The sequence below is a fragment of the Schistocerca serialis genome, chromosome 1 (genome assembly GCF_023864345.2).
Source record: "Schistocerca serialis cubense isolate TAMUIC-IGC-003099 chromosome 1, iqSchSeri2.2, whole genome shotgun sequence".
Classification (NCBI taxonomy): domain Eukaryota; kingdom Metazoa; phylum Arthropoda; class Insecta; order Orthoptera; family Acrididae; genus Schistocerca; species Schistocerca serialis.
Genome location: NC_064638.1, coordinates 263,576,608 through 263,593,841, shown reverse-complemented (window position 1 = coordinate 263,593,841; position 17,234 = coordinate 263,576,608). Strand labels below are relative to the sequence as shown.

Below are 17,234 nucleotides of genomic sequence, written 5' to 3'. Positions count from 1 at the left end.
GCATTATTAATGAGGAGGTATTGAATAGAATTGGGGAGAAGAGGAATTTGTGGCACAACTTGACTAGAAGAAGGGATTGGTAGGTAGGACATGTTCTCAGGCATCAAGGCATCACCAGTTTAGTATTGGAGGGGAGTGTTGTAGGTAAAAATTGTAGAGGGAGACCAGGAGATGAATACACTAAGCAGATTCAGAAGGATGAAGATTGCAGTAGTTACTTGGAGATGAAGAAGCTTGAACCGAGTAGAATAGCATAGAGAGCTGCATCAACCCAGCCTCTGGACTGAAGAGGAAGAAGAAGACATCCTTAATAATGATAGAGGAAACTTAATCTACATATATACTCTGCAAATCACTATAACGTGTTTGGCGGAGGTTGCGTCCCATTGTACAGGTTATTAAGGTTCCTTCCGGTTCCATTGACATATGGAGCAAGGGAAGAATGTTTTAATGTCTCTGTGCGTGTAGTAATTATTCTGTTATCTTCACAATCCCTATGTGAGTGATATATACAGGGTTGTAGTATTCTCCTAGAGTAATCATTTAAAGCCGGTGCTTGAAACTTTGTTAATAGACTTTCTCGGGATAGTTTATGTCTATCTTCTAGAGTCTTCCATTTCATTTCCTTCAATATCTCTCTACCACTCTCTCAAGAATTAAATAAACCTCTTGCCATTCGTGCTGCTCTTCTCTGTATAAGTTCAATATCCCCCGTTATTCCTATTTGGTATGGGTCCCAGACACTTGAGCAGTAATCTAGAACCAGTTGCAGGAGTGATTTGTAAAGCAATTTCCTTTGTAGACTGATTGCAGTTCCTCAGTATTCTACCAATGAACTGATGTCTACCACCTGCTTTGTTCATGATTGAACCTATGTGATCATTCCGCTTCATATCCCTACAAAGCTTACTGTTAATATAGTCTGCAAGCCCATTAACGTACAATATGAACAGCAGGGGTCACAACACACTTCCCTGAGACACACCTGAAGTTATTTTTACATCTGACGATGATTCCCCATCCAAGATAACATGCTGTGTCCTCCCTCAAAAAGTCCTCAATCCAGTCACAAATTTCACTTGATACCTCATATGATCTTACTTTTGACAATATGCATAGGTGCAGTACCGAGTCAAAGACTTTTAGGAAATCGAGAAATACTACATCTACCTGGTAGCCTTGAACCAAAGCTATCAGTATCTCCTGTGAGAAAAGTGCGAGTTGTGTTTCACGTGTTCAGTGTTTCGGAATCCATGCTAGTTGGCACTGAGGTCATTCTTTTCAAGATACCTCATTATATTTGAACTCAGAATATCTTGTAAGATTCTACAACAAATCAGTGTCAAGGATAATGGATGGTAGTTTTGTGGATTACTTCTACTAACCTTCTTGTAGCCGGTTGTGACCTGTGCCTCTTCAAGAACTGGGCACAGATCCCCCCCCCCCCCCCCCCCCCCCCCCCCCCCTCCCGAGGGATCTACAGCACATTAGAAGAAGGGCTAACTCAGCCACAAATTCAATATAGAACCTGAAAAGATTCCATCGGGGTCTGGAGCTTTGCTCAGTTTTAAAGATTTTAGCTGTTTCTCAACACAACTGACATTTATACATATTTAGTTCATCTCTTTAGTGGTACAAGGACTAAACTGGGGCAATTTTCCTGGGTTTCCCTTTGTGAAGAAACATTTGAAAACAGAGTTAAGCGTTTCAGCCTTTGCTGTGCTACCCTCAATTTCTGTTCGTGTCTCATTCGCTAGGGCCTGGACGCTAACTTCGGTGCTACTAATAGCGCTTACATATGACCAGTATTTCTTTGGGTTCTGTGAAGGATCACTTGACAATATTCTGCCATAATTAAATCTCCATCCATAAAAAAACACTCTGGCAAACAATAAAACTGTTGCCCGTAACAGCCAACATCAACTAATTCACTGACAAATATCCACAAACTATTGTAACATTGGTCTTGCAGGCAGCACTTAAGAAGTCCAATGAATTATTAACGGCGCTCTCAAACCATTTAAAAACATAAACATCCCACACTACACAGTGTCATTGCATATACTCAAACATGATCCTGTTTCGAGTAAACTGCTCCGTGATGTGACTCACTGCGATACAGTTATGTCACTGGTCGAAGAAAGGAAGCGGGTGATACTGCAGACTTTGGTTGACCTGTAGTTTGTGATGCTACTTATTCTTCAGAATGGTTTAGTGATTGCATGGCTAAAACTGAGATAGCGTGAAGATAGTGTTCTTCTATTCAGAAAGTAGTGGGTTTTAAATCTGACCATCATACTTAGTTTTTTGTGATTTCCTTTAATCAGGTCAGGCAAAACAAGATTTATTCATTTTAGTAGAAACGATGGTGATAGGTTCTCTACGCCATCTTTTTTTTTAAGAAGTTTTGTATTGGGTGAGCTCATTGCAAATACAACATTAATAATTAATATTCTTTCTTTAAACCCTTAATGTTTCTTGTTAAAATACTTTTGCCTGTATTGTGTGTCTTCTAAAAAGTAATTGACGTTGTTCATTGATACCATTAAATTACCTGCCTTCACAAGCATTAATATTCTCAGATTGTTGCTATGCTATTAAATTATTGTGTGCTGTCTGATGGTCTGCTTGTGTACTACTACTACTACTACTACTACCTGTATCTCCCACCTCCTCCCCTCACTCCTCTGTCCTTCGTTTTGTTTATTGTAGTTTATAGTTTTTCCAAATTAACGCTATTTAAAGCTTTCTATCTATTTTAGAGGCTGTAGAAATGTTGTTGGCGAGGGATCTGTTGAACTGAAATATTCCTTAGAACTGTTTTCTTTCTTTGCAACAATTAGGGTACAAGCATGGAAAACATGGAAGTTAATGCTGAGAAAGTAGAAAGCCTAAAACAAATGGCAAATGATGAGAAGAGTGCCAAGGAAGTTCATGTTGATGACATGACATCTAGAGATTATTATTTTGACTCTTATGCACATTTTGGAATACACGAAGAAATGTTAAAGGATGAAGTCAGAACACTGACCTACAGAAATTCAATGTTTCACAACAAACATTTGTTCAAGGTAATCATTTCTAAGTATGTAGTTTAAAGTTGCATATAATGTTGCAAGTATTTCTGGAGACATCAATACAATAAGTCTACTGACACCAGTGTTAATAAGTTCTAGTAGTAACTACTTTTTCAAAAATGCTGTGCCAAAAAGTAATATGTTTTTGTTTTCTCTGAGGCTGCAATTAAACTGAGGCTGAACACGAGAATAAATGTAGCTTTAAAAAAATCAGAAATAAATGAAATTACTTCTATGAAATGTTAAATTTTATCTGCCAAAATATATTAAAATGTAAAAATTAAGGAGAGTGTGGTATTGAAAAACAGAGATGCCTATGATATGAAGAAATTGAGCTAATCGACAATCCAGGTAGTATGTTATATATTCTAGTCATTTTTAATGTTAAAATATATTTTACTTTAAGCATTTTATAATTCCCATGATTTTATTATCTGTTGATTTAGAAATATTGTTATAGCTCTTCCAATTTCTGGTGTCTTATGTATCTGATGTAAAAGGAGTGTAGGGATTGGTGGTTTATTTAGCAATATTTTGGGAAGTATAAATATGAGGTACACATAATACTCAATGGCCCTTGCAGTGTCTAATTAAGGCTGTACTGCTTATCCAATGGCTGATGGCTTCAATTTCCATGATAGGTACCTTCAATCTTTTTTTAAAAATATATCCTTTGTTTTATTGCAAAAGTATAAAGGGTTGTCAAATCTCAAAGAAGAGAATATGTTTGGAAATGAGAACATGTTTACTTGATTTGTGATGAAATGTGACTGCACACCTGCAGACACGTAACTACCTTTCAAGTGCTGCTTTTATACACGTGCAATCTTCCGTCTTCTATTGACCTGCCCACCATAAGACAAATTCTTTTGGTTCAAGAGGTTGTTGTGTATGAACCCCTTTGTCATAGTTAATGAAACACATTGTGATTAAGTGCAGCTAATGTCTCACAGAAGATGCAACAGAATTTTGGCTATAAGTCAATGACAGTCACTTCTGGTGGGGAACGATCTCCCTTCGATTGAGAAATTAAGTTTAATGCTTATATTTGACATAGTACCTGAAAAATTATTCACACAATTTCATTGATATTACATGGTAACAGACTGACAGTCCATTGCAGCGAGTTGGGTCCGCAAGCGCACCATTCCTTCTGGGACAGAAAATGACGTTACACGAGCAAGGTCAAATAGTTGCATTGTATCCCTTTTAGTCAATTTGGATTTTTCTTAGACCATTCCTCATCGTCAGCAGGCTATTCATAGCCATGTCATTGCTCTCGTGGAGGAAGTTAATTTGACAGTATTGGAGATGGTGGTATGGTATGGTATGGTGTTTCTGAGCATTCAGTGCAGTGATGGATAAAACATTGTGGAGAATCCAGCAGTTGTGTGGGAAATAGACTTTAGCATGTAACAAAGTGCGTCCAGGATAATAAACTTGTCAACATGTCATGGCAGAATTCCTTTTGTAAATGTGATGCAGTTGGAAACACTTCTGCAATTCATGGGCTGGTGGATATTGTTTGGTGCCACACCACTTACTGAATGTGTGGCTATCAAGGAGTCTCTCCTTGATGATCCTCAATGCTACTTATTTCATTAGCATATGCCGAGGACAGTGTTAGTTGTGACTGGAAGAATGGGATATTTTCTGTCGAAATGATATTGTCTTCGAGAAATGACGGTCCAGTGCAAGTAGAGAGACAGCAAGGTGCCCATTTTGCCACAAAGACATAAACAGGTCCTATCACAGTGGCCGGTGTGTGTGTGCGCGCGCGTGTGTGTGCGCGCGCGTGTGTGTGCGCGCGCGTGTGTGTGCGCGCGCGTGTGTGCGCGCGCGCGTGTGTGCGCGCGCGCGTGTGTGCGCGCGCGCGTGTGTGCGCGCGCGCGTGTGTGCGCGCGCGCGTGTGTGCGCGCGCGCGTGTTGCGCGCGCGCGTGTGTGCGCGCGCGCGCGCGCGCGTGTGTGTGTGTGTGTGTGTGTGTGTGTGTGTGTGTGTGTGTGTGTGTGTCAGTTTGGAGCTGTGCGTGTTCCTGTGGACTTGCAATGCTTCAATAGTTAGATGGTTCTCTTGATGTTGTCCAGTAGACACGTATTTTGATCCCATCAGTGCGGCAACCATATCCTGAGGGAGTAATCTGTTTCTAACAGAACCAGTATTTTATACATATGTCAGTGATATTGCAAGACTGCTTTGCAGAACAGAATGAGAGTTCTCTTCTCAAGTGTCCTTCTCCTGTACCAGACCTAAATCTTATTGAAAATGCATGGGCAGAGATTACCCTGAAATAAAAACCTCACATCATGCCAAGAACTCAGGGTTACTGTTTGACTGTGACCCTAGTAGTAGTTGGGGAGAAAATGAGAAAGCCATTATCCACCTTACAGATTCCTTTCCTTGCAGACTGCAGACAGTCTTTGGTGTTGAAGGCCTTTGGATGTGGTAAGTGGTAAAGAAGCCACGTACTGTGCACTTTCAGAGGTCGAAAATACCTTAATAAGGAGAGTGAACTGTTCATTCTATTACTTGCTTTTTTATCTACTGTTAAATAAATTAATGGAGTAGTAACACAAAAAGAATTGCACTAAGAGCCAAACATGAACCAAACCTTGTCATCGGGAAGTTGCCTAAAAGACTGTCGATTAAGCCATTGAGCTACAAATGCATTATTCCACCATGAGTTTAATAGCTGTACTTCTGCCATTTATTTGTAGACACTAGCGCAGTTGAAAAGTGGTTGGGCCTTCTGCCTATTTATGTGCAATGTGGTATACTTAATTTACATTAAATATCAATCGCCAGTAACTATCCTACGACATTCTGTGCAGGATCTGTGCAGGAATTCCCAAAGTTATTTTTACATCTGACAAGTTAGTCTCGTTTCAGAAGTGTAGGGTCGTATACGCAAAGCCCCCCCCCCAAAATCCCGTTCTGGAGTCGGTGGCTACATACAGAATATGTGTGTATTATTTATTTAGTCTAATGAAAGTCAGTTCTGTTACAGCTTTGTTTCAGTTTATTTTGATGCGCTTAGGTAATATTTGTAAAATATTGTCTCATCTTCAACTGCATGTTAGATGTGCTTCATTATTACATGCCATATCTGTTCATTTGACACATATAGTAGAAGATGTTTGACCTAAATTATCAAACGGTTTGGTGGACACGATAAAGGCATCCCTGTTGATGGAAGAAAAGTCATGGTACTTACAGCAATAGATTAAAAAAAACATGTCCAACAGGTACCTGAAGATGAGACAATATTGTCCTGAAATTGATTGTATGTACACAAGAGAAACATCCAAGTAAAATAAAACTGTAAATTGTCTTCTTCAAACAGACCTCACCAATTGTAAGTTTGAACAGTTATAATAAAATAATGTAGCATGTCGCCTGCTTTTTTATTAAGTACCCACATTCACCTACCAGTGGTGCTGTAATTCAAAAGCGGCTGTTTCAGCTCCTCTTCATTCATAAAAAAGGAATGCAGTCAATTAGTGTTAGGGCAGGTTGTGAAGTTATCAGCGTGACAGTAAAAAAAACTTATTCTTGTGTTAAAAATGTGTTAGCTGTTTCCTCCTGCCTTTTAGATGATGTCACACTATCAAACACATCTTTATTTTTATTTTTAAGGAATATTTAATTCAACACGTTGGTGCTTATCTGTTTCTGTGCCTCTGTCATTCCAGTTAAAAACTATCTGGAGCGTTTTGCATTGTCAAATAAATCACTGTTGGGCCCTTGAGAGCTCAGTATAAATGATAATTATTTAAATAATTTTCATGTAAACATCAAGATTTGAATAAAAGAATTCACAATGTAATTAATAAATAACTATCACATTTTGAATGTTTCAAAGAGAGAAGATGTGAAAGATAGTTGTAACATTTTTTGTAGTACTAGTTAAGTTTAATATCTAAATTCAAGTTGATTCTTTCTGTGCAGACACAATCCAAATTTTGTGATTATGCTTCAGGGGAAGACTGTTCTGGACATTGGCTGCGGGACTGGTATTCTGTCAATGTTTGCAGCAAAAGCAGGTGCTGCACGTGTTATTGGTATTGACTGTTCTAATATTGTTGAATATGCAAAACAGATTGTTGAAGCAAACCAGCTGAGTGATATCATCACAATAGTGAAAGGAAAGGTACAGTATAATGTAAATTTTAAATTTTATTAGAATTTAAGTTGATATACTCTGATGACATGTTGCCATTGTCAAAATTTTTAACAATGCTCACCCTATTATTCTGAAATGTAGCTTTATTTCATGACCTTGGCTACACAATTTCTGTTTTATAGCTTATGATAGTATTATAGTTGCAGTAACAGTGCTGTTGAAATACAAGGTTTAACTTTGTTTATTTGTGTGGCTGAAATGCAGTTTAAAAATACAGTTGTATAAAATTAGTATTTGTGTGTAACAAAAATACGGAACTACATAAAAAAAACTCACTAAATGTCAATATCTAAGTTCCTAATCCATATCAGAACTGTATCATCAGCTTTCACGAGGTTGCTCCAAATATCCGGATTGGAACGCAAGGGGCATTTATCTCTAATGTGCTTGATTGTCTGGTTCTAAGCCCTACAGTCACAAACCGGAGACTCTGTACCACCCATTTGTAAAGTGTGTGCGCATAGTCCATGTCCAGTGTGAGCTCTGTTCAGTTTGGCCCATAGTTCTCTGTTGAATACTGCCTCAGCAGTATCACAGTTATACTCTCGAAACCACTCACGCCCTTCAGGATTTTCAATAAGTTGACAGTTCTGATCCCACAGGTCTCTCACCCTATTATTACTGTCATTTAGCTATTCTGCTTGCTGTAATGGTGGGTTTCCTAAACGGAGTCTATTTCATCGCAGACTTGGATGTCCTCCTGTATGGGTAATTCCAGGTACTCCTGTAGCTTGCAGAATTCCGTAAGCACGGCCCCATTTCTACGGATTGCGGGTGGATAGATGCTGCTCATCAGAGGAAGCCAATAAATCAGTGTTAGTCAGATTGTCCCAATTATTAATCGCATAGAGTGGTTCAACTAGAAGTCGATAAAGCAGGTGTGGCAGCTGTTTAGCCACACTGGGACACAATATTCGGCTGCTGAGAAGACCAGTGCAATGGATGATAAGCACAAGATATCTGCTGAAGCCCCCCACCCCGTTCCACACAATTTTTGAATAATAATGCTAAGAGTTTTTATCTTAGCAGCAGAATTTACAAAATGTTTTCTATATGAAATGGTGTGGTCAAAGGTGACACAAGGTACTTCAGGTTCTTGTTATCGCAAAGTGTGTTTCTATTAACTTTCACTTTGAGCTCCGTGTTAGCTTGTTTGTTGTTCAGATGGAATGTACATACTTCAGTTTTACTTGTACTGGATTAAGTCGCCACTTTCTAAAATAGGAGCATGAACTTCTAGATCTTCTGCAAGATTTCTCTCTGCTTGTCCGAGATCCTTGGTTCTACAAACAAGAGCAAGATGGTCCTCTTAGCAAAATTTGATGACCTGATATTGGGAAGGTTGAAAATAAATAGGTTGAATAATAGGGGCTAACACGGAGTGCTGTGGTGTACCATTCCTCTCCTTGCTCACATTTCCTTTCAAATAAACATGGAAATATCTATTGTTTATCATGGTGTTGATGGAAGTTGCAGTTTTTTCACATCTGATTGTTTTTAGTAATCTGGATGTCATCCCTTCTTTCCAGGTTAGGTCTATGAATGTGACAGATCTCTTCATGTTTACTTGGAAACCAACCTCTATGAAAGATGTTAGAGCCATCTGTGAAAGTTTTTATGGCCTGTGCGTTGCCACAGCAACTTCTCTGTGGTCTGAAACCCACTTGCTCAGCTAGGATACGTTCCAGAACGAATCCACTAATTCTATTACAAATGAGCCACTCAAAGAGTTCATAAATACACCTCAAAAGGGAAAATGTATTGAAACTTCAAGTGTGGTCAGTTGGTTTGCATGGTTTCAAAATGGCCACTAACTTGGTCGTCTTTAGCTTGTTGGGCAGTGATTGACTGTTTAGGATGTTAGAGAGGAAGCAGACTTTTCTCCATCATTACCCATGTTTACCAGAAATTCTCTGTGTGTATTATCCAGACGCGGGGATTTACCATGTTTAGTTTGTTTAAAGGCCTGATCCAGTTCAATTTGTGTAAATGATGAAGAGAGATTGGATTTGTTTGAGCACTGAGATTTCAGATAGGAGAGTTCTCAGTTTAATTTGGAAGTGTGTTGTTTGTCACAGGATTATCTAGATGTTTCAATTGGTTATCAGTTTGGTTACTTAAAATACCAGGTTTCTGCCTGTGTTTATTGGAGGCTCTGCCAATTGTACACAGAAGACTCCATGATTTTCAGCCTGAATGTCTGAAGTTTACATTTTCTACCCCCTCACAGCATCGTACTCTTCTAGCAGTCCCAAGAACTGGGAGGAGGTCATCTACAATATTGCTGTCACCAGTTTCACTGTATTGTTCATATAAAGTTGTTTACAATGTACATTCCACCCTGGTATATATTCCTTTCTGTATCCACGAGGAATAAACTTCTTAGCAGCAGTAAGAACAGCCCCGACAAATCGAGGGTAGTTTCTAGGTTCTAGTGGAATAAAACTGATATATTTACCTAGGTTGTCAGAAAAACTCTTACCAATCAGCCCTGCGAAAATTCCATCTGAGTTGTGGTAAAGATCTCGCCATTGGGACAGAGCGCCCCATATCGAGGGTTACTGACCTGTGCTGGCTGTGTGGGAAATTACGTATGACTTCTCTGGGTATATGCACTGGGTGCCCTCTGCAGTCACGGGACACAAAGCAGAGATCTGGATTGTAATCTCTTCGCCAAGTGGGCGTTCTGAAAGTTCCCAAATCCTTGGCTTTATAAACCAGGTAGATTTTCATTTTCAGCCCAGTCATTGAGCATAATACCACTCTCATTGTTATGTCATACTTCCAATGACCATGGAGACTATTAAAATTTTCAGCATAAATCAATGGCTGGGCAGTAAATGGCAGAACATCCAGTGGCCACTGCACATTTTGTGGCTTCTCTAAGTAAAATAAATCGGCATCCAGGCTAGATATTGGATTTCCTGGTTACAAAAATGCAGACAAATCAAAATAAAAACCCTTAAAAAATGGACCTTTTCAGGACCAACTGATTAAAAAGACTTGACCCTTCAATCCGAGTATGTCATTTAAACATAGAAGGCATTAGCCGAGCTAAAAGCAAGTACCTATCTACTACAGGAAACACATGCTTAAACTATTTAAGACCTGCGTAAAAGAAGTAGGATCCATAGCTACGATCTTATGAGTGCTACATATCACAGTGTGTACACGTCTGCTACCTATGTGAGAAGCAATATTGAACATGCTCACCTCGTTTGGGCGTGTTTCGATATACAAGTGTGGGGGACCATTATAAATAATACAGTAAAACTTGATTTATACGTTTTTCAATGGACTATAGAAAAAAGGTATAAGTGTGAAAAATGTATATATGAAATATAACACCATACTACCAAATTAATTGGTAAACACAAATGCAAAAATCCAGTAAATAAAAAGTTATATGGACTTACTAGGTACCATACTTAACAAAGATACAAAGAAAAATGTAAACCTCTGAACAGAAGAAAATGTCATTGTGTGTGTGTGTGTGTGTGTGTGTGTGTGTGTGTGTGTGTGTGTGTGTGTGTGTGTGGAAAAAAAAAAAAAAAGTGTGTGTAATTTTTTCTTTTATTTCTTTGATGCAGTAATAGCGTACACTGTACCCTTCAAAATGAGATAACTCTGTCATTATTTCATCAGAAACATTGTGGCACATCACAAATTGTTCAATTATTACTAATGTATTTACTGCATTGTTAAATGTCATGGAGGAATGCTGAGGCTCTTCTGTATCATCCTCATCGTCAATTTCTTCCTCGTCCAATTTCCCACAATCCACATTGAAATATCTCAGCTGTAGTCACAGGTTCTGTAGTGATGAGGTTTTCGTCAACGTTCGAATAATCCTCAAATGATGCCTGCTCTTCAAGTCAATTCCATTCTTCATCATTAGGTGAAATATCGTCAGTATGATCATTTCTCCCCTGATCGTGGACTTCATTTCGAAACCCGGCTTTTTGGAAACAGTTCTGGATGGTATCATCTGAAACTCTGTGCCATGAAGCTGCAATGTAATGTGTTGCCTATCAGAAGAAACAAATTCATTAATAATTTCTCAAAGTGTTCTTCGGCTCTGGTAGCACAACATGAAATAAATGGCAACTAAAAATCCTACCTGTAAAAGGTTTATTTTCATTTCTTCCTTTTTGCGGTGTTTACACTCCTGATGGTATGCTGCACAAGCATTTTGTGATAATGCAACTTGAAATTATGTATTATTACTCAAAGGTCAAGTGGGTAGAGCTCACTTGTGGAATTTGCCGGAAAGCATTGGGCCGCTAATAGGAATGCCTTCTGCTCTGTGTTGCCTGAACCACTGCAACAATCTTCCACGTCTTCATTTTTCCCACCCTGAATGCTTGTCTGCTTACTAGTAGAAATTCTGAACACACACATGCACCATCTGCAGCTTCCTTTGCCTTTGCTACTATAGAACTTAAAGTAGACGCAGAAATTCCTAATTCCTTGGCAATATCCACTCGCTTTCAATTACTGTTTACCTTCAAACTCTCAAAATTCATAGCTTTTCAGCAATGGTAATGCTTTTCATTTTCTTCCACTCATGTTACCAGTTCTCAAAATAATTAGAAATACGGTACTATAGTCTATACAGTATTAGATGTTATGTGTTTTGGGATTCCTGAGTGACATGCAACAATTCTTGTCCAATTGTGCGCTAGTTAGGCAGAAGTCGTGTAATTTTTGAAAAACGAATGATTGCTACCACCAACCTTCCCTATGGCTATCACCAATGCCATAATAGTAAGCTTCATACATTATACTGTACTTTCCAATACTGTACAGTCTCTGTATAACATCTGGTTTCTGTGACGGCTCTGTTATTGCAGTTTATATTGTCGTTGCATATCTGTCAACCTATAAAACAATCTCAAGACTGTCACATTAAAAATTAAGTGTTAGTTGGATTCGGATGTTCACAACAGGGTTATTTTCTGGTTGGCAACCAGGGTGCCGTGTTAATAGATGGAGCTTAGGCCACTATTATACTATCAACTTTCTTTGACAATGATCTTTGATGGGGTGCAAAAGGAGGTATTACACTGATCAAATATTTCGTCAGAGTTCCTTCATAATGGCAGACGATGACGTAATAGTAATCTCTGCAGTTCAATTTTACTTGTGGTATCGACGGTGTAGTGGATAAAGGTGGTAAACTACTTTGTGGCATCACAACATGTTCTTTCAAGATTGCACAAACTCATTCAAGTTGACTGAGGGGATATTTGAACATTTATTAAGAACTGTGCAACAGCTGTAATATGACTATAATGATTAGAGATGAATGTGTTAAAAATACATATTTTCAATAGATGATGTAAAATGCATATTGTAATGTTGGTAATTTCCAAGAATGATTGCCTAACGAAGTCACGGGGTCCAAACTATACATATCGAACATGCGATTGTAAATCAATCATGCGACTGGTGGCGGGCGTTATGAGTATATTTACGGTGTTCGCTACAGCAACGACAAAAGAAGAGAGTAACGAAATTTTATGATTGAAAAGGAGACGACTTACCTTGCTCGTCGTCAGTGGTGTTATCATGTGAAACTCCATTACAGCGGTCTGGATGGATAATTTGGAAGAGTTGAACCATGTATTCTTCCTGATACTCGTTAGTTTTCCACACTGTCTTCAATGAAATTGTAACGGTATTTCAGCATTGAAACTGTTCGTACGAAGTTTTACACACTGCGCACCGCCACTTTCTACATGGCGAACAATCTTTTATGCTAGATAAACATGGGATAGATTTTTCCAAGTGAGAGAATCTGCTAAAGGAACGCCACGAACACCAGATATCCCACTCACTAATGACATAAATTGTCTGGGATTCCCTAGCAATTCACAAATAATTCACGGCAGCATGTAATTTAGAGCAACTAAGGGAATGACGGAAAACGGATAAAAATGACGATCACTAATAATTGATCACAACGCCCGCCACCAGAGTCGCATGATCGATTTGCGATCACACGTTCGATATGTATCGTTTGGACCTCATGACTCGATAGGCAATCATTCTTGGAAATTATCGTAATGTTTATTCACTATTCTACATGTGTAAGCTTGACATATAGTGGAATAACACAGAAAATAAATAATAATGCATGTTAAATGTAAACCATTTGGAATAGGGCATATATCCATAACATGCTTTTTGCTTCAAATAATCAGTCCTACCATGTCCCTGAATATTGACCATTCCTCCTGGGGCACCTGGAATGTCTGAATCAAGAATATCCAAATAACTGACAGCTATTGTTTACAAAAGTTACCATAGAAAGAACCAACAAGAGAATTGCCTTGGTCATGCGTTCTATTTTATTAGCTGTTGTTGTTCAGCAGACAGCAATAATTCACTGCTAAGGTCTTATTTCTTTTCATTACGCACTTGTGTGTGTGTGTGTGTGTGTGTGTGTGTGTGTGTGTAAGGGGGGGGGGGGGGGGGGGGGGCAGCAAGAAGAAAAGAGAAAAGTGATATAGATATTGTGATCCTGGTAACGTATAGATGAATTCCTAGTTTGTCTATGACATATTCCTATAGTCTTACTTCCCTTTGAAGTCCTTCTATGTCAAAGATGTCTGTAACTTAATAATTATTTATGTTCTCACAACACTTACATACTTGATCTAGTGGTCTATATGTTGGCAGTAACACACACACACACACACACACACACACACACACACACAGAGAGAGAGAGAGAGAGAGAGAGAGAGAGAGAGAGAGAGAGAGAGAGAGAGATTTATAAGGACACCACTTTTTGATGTCTTTAGCATTAAATTTAGTAATAGGACTGTATTTGCCAATAATACAGCCTCTGTTTCACTTTTCAGGTGGAAGAAGTAGAACTTCCCCATGGCATTGAAAATGTGGACATCATAATCTCAGAGTGGATGGGATACTGTCTCTTTTATGAATCGATGTTGGATACAGTTCTCTTTGCTCGAGACAAGTGGCTTCGTCCTGATGGTTTACTGTTCCCAGATCGTGCAACGTTATTTATTTGTGGAATTGAAGATCGCCAGTACAAGGATGAAAAAATCAATTGGTGGGATGATGTTTACGGTTTTGACATGAGCTCAATTCGTAAAGTTGCAATCAGCGAACCACTAGTGGATGTTGTTGACCCCAAACAGGTGATTATTTCTTTGTTTGCATATATGTGTGTGTGGGCGGGGGGTTACTGACTGCAAGCAGTCATTCATATATCATGTTATGTAAGTACCATCAGATAAAGAAAAGGAGACTTCAGGGACTTATTTAAAAATGCCCCATGCTAGCACTACTAAGAATCTGGCATGATGTGTTGCTTTATCAGAAATCTTACTCTGTATTCCTGAAGGCTCTCCTCCTTGATAGAATGTATGTGTAACGTGATGGTAAATAAATGAATGCAGCGGTCAGGTTACATAAAATAGTACTAAAAGTTTAGAACAAGAAAACATATATCTGGCCAGTTGTGTAAGACACACTATACTGATCATAAAAGAATGCTGTTTATTGTTTAGGTGTCACACACAATAACGAATATAGTGATATTTTTTCGTATGTGGTGTTTATCCTTCAAGTGGCTATCCTAGTTTGATAATGAATCAATTATCATAACTTGGATGTTTTTGGCCACAACCACAAATGCTCAACTTGGCCCTAGCAAATCCTAAAATTTGTATTAACACTGCAGAGCTTCCACTAACTCTGTGGGCATTATTATGAAGTTTCCTGTAAAATTCCCAAAGGAAAAAAGTCCTACAGTATTAACCTTTATTTCTCTAAATGAAAATCAAGAATTGTTTGCTTTTTCCTTTCTATAGATTCCGAAAACAGTTCTTCCTGTAGCTAGTTGATATTGGGTAGAACAAATTCATCTACACAGAGTGAGAAAAAATAGTTTCTAGCAGCTGCAACAAAACTTAGTGCAGTGAAATCCTCCTCATCAGAATCTTCTCTTCCCCACCCCCCTCCCTCCCTCCCTCCCTCCCTCCCTCCCTCCCTCCCTCCACATAACCCTCTACCCCAGCTTTATTAAAGCGTCATCCAGTTACTTGAATCTGACATGCAAGTCGGGATGTCATGATCACAACTAATTCCTGAAATGCCACATTTGCTGCCTTATCTGTGACAGAATTCAATGAAATCAAAAGAAACCGATACTGACCCATAGCCGACAGGAGTTAAACAGTATCTCTAGGGTTAAAACATTGTAAAAGATTCGTTCTTATTACATCCTTTCCTTTGAGGAATGGACTTGATCTCTGCAGAACAGCCATTCTTTATTTAGCTTTTTTAGCATGAATTGTGTCCTGGTGTAGAGGCTACAAGGGACTTCTGCAGTTAATAGGTAGAAATATCTAAAAATGACTTCAGGAATGTACTAACTTTTGAATGTGATCTGTCAATAGTAAAGTTATTACACAATTTCATGGGGTAACTACATATTTCAGGCAAGCCATCCAATAACACAATCATCAGCAACAGTTCTCTCAGGTAATTGGACAGTTTCACGCTCTTATCATTACCTGTCCCTGGACCTCAACCACCTGCTCTCATTGTATCCATGAAAAACATGCACTTTTGGATTGAAGGTTTCTGGAATCTATCTGAACATTGGGATATAAAATTTGTTCCATATTTTGATTTTGAGGAAAAAGTATCCACGAATGATATTGTAATGTAAACACTAAGACTTTGTTACATGACGGAACTCCTGATGGTGTGGTGAAGAAAATAAAGCACTTTCAATCTTTGTGGAAAGAACTAAGAAAGTAAAACATCTGTACCCTCACAATCTGCACCACCTTTTCTTCTTCTCCATTGTCACTTCGTTGTCACAAATGCTGCGTGGAATGTCAGAATTTCCTACAACTATATACCACTTTTGACATATTTTAATGTGTAACTTTATTGTATAATTCCTGAAATTCACAAAACTTTTTATACAGATACTAGGTTTGTAAGACATGAAGTTACTGTGAGAATTGGACTCAACACTGTCAATGTGTTGGTGAAATATACCAAAATGTGGTACATTGTTGTACATCAAGTGAACAACTATAGACCACTACATATTTTATACACTGGATCAATGATGCCGTTATTTCAAACCATTTATTTTACTCCTTTTTACACGTCTGAGGATGTAGAAATATTTTAATACAGATATAAATCACTATACAAAGGAAAGACCTTCTCAAATGTTTCTAAGCACAGCTATAAGAAATCAACAATCTACTCCTTTATACCCCACTTGTCTTTTAGCTCTGGGATACTGTACAAATCCCTTTTTGAAGAGACCTTCACTGGCACACAGATTTTACTTACAATATCTAATATTTTGTATTTTAAAATGTCTTTTGCAGTTGGCCATTTCCAGAAATTCCCACTTCTTTCCATACAGCTGACTGATGTCTGATTTATGCACATTCAGTACAACACCAGGCAGTGTTCCCCCTCATACTGGACTATCACATTATCACCCACTTCAGGTACATATGCTACTGTTACATCAGCAGACTTCTTTAGACCATCATCACTTTCTTCTGATGTGCTCAAGTCAAAGGTATCATCATCATCATCATCATCATCTGGTACAAATGATGATGTATCCTCATCACTACTAGTGCTCACAGTCTTCTCGGGAATCTGAAAATTAAAACGTACTGTAATATGAATCTCATTGCCTTGATGCAAATAATAAAAATAAAGGAGAATAATGTAGGTACCAGTATGTGACATACTTACTGTAAACCTATTTTGCTTCTTTGAAATTACTGAAGGTCCTGGTATATCTTCTTGGCCATAGTTGGCTGAATGATCAGCAAGATCTGTGGCACATACACTGTTCCCTAGCTCGACATTGACGTTTCTCCTCCTCCTCAGAGTATCAGAGTTTGTACAAGTTTCTTGTGCCCTCACTGATTCAAGATGATCTCTGAATGAAGC

The 17,234-nt window shown here is 38.5% G+C and overlaps 1 protein-coding gene across 4 annotated transcripts in view; it reads left to right on the top strand.

Moving 5' to 3' along the window:
• Window positions 1–17,234, top strand: part of LOC126467535 (protein arginine N-methyltransferase 1) — a 30,454-nt gene that overhangs the window by 7,447 nt on the left and 5,773 nt on the right. For all 4 annotated transcript variants that reach the window (XM_050096471.1, XM_050096469.1, XM_050096473.1 and 1 more), the window contains exons 2-4: window positions 2,844–3,071; window positions 7,056–7,226; window positions 14,129–14,431. In XM_050096471.1, coding sequence (XP_049952428.1) covers window positions 2,853–3,071; window positions 7,056–7,226; window positions 14,129–14,431 — 693 coding nt within the window. In that variant the 5' untranslated portion in view covers window positions 2,844–2,852. The remainder of the gene's footprint in view (window positions 1–2,843; window positions 3,072–7,055; window positions 7,227–14,128; window positions 14,432–17,234) is intronic.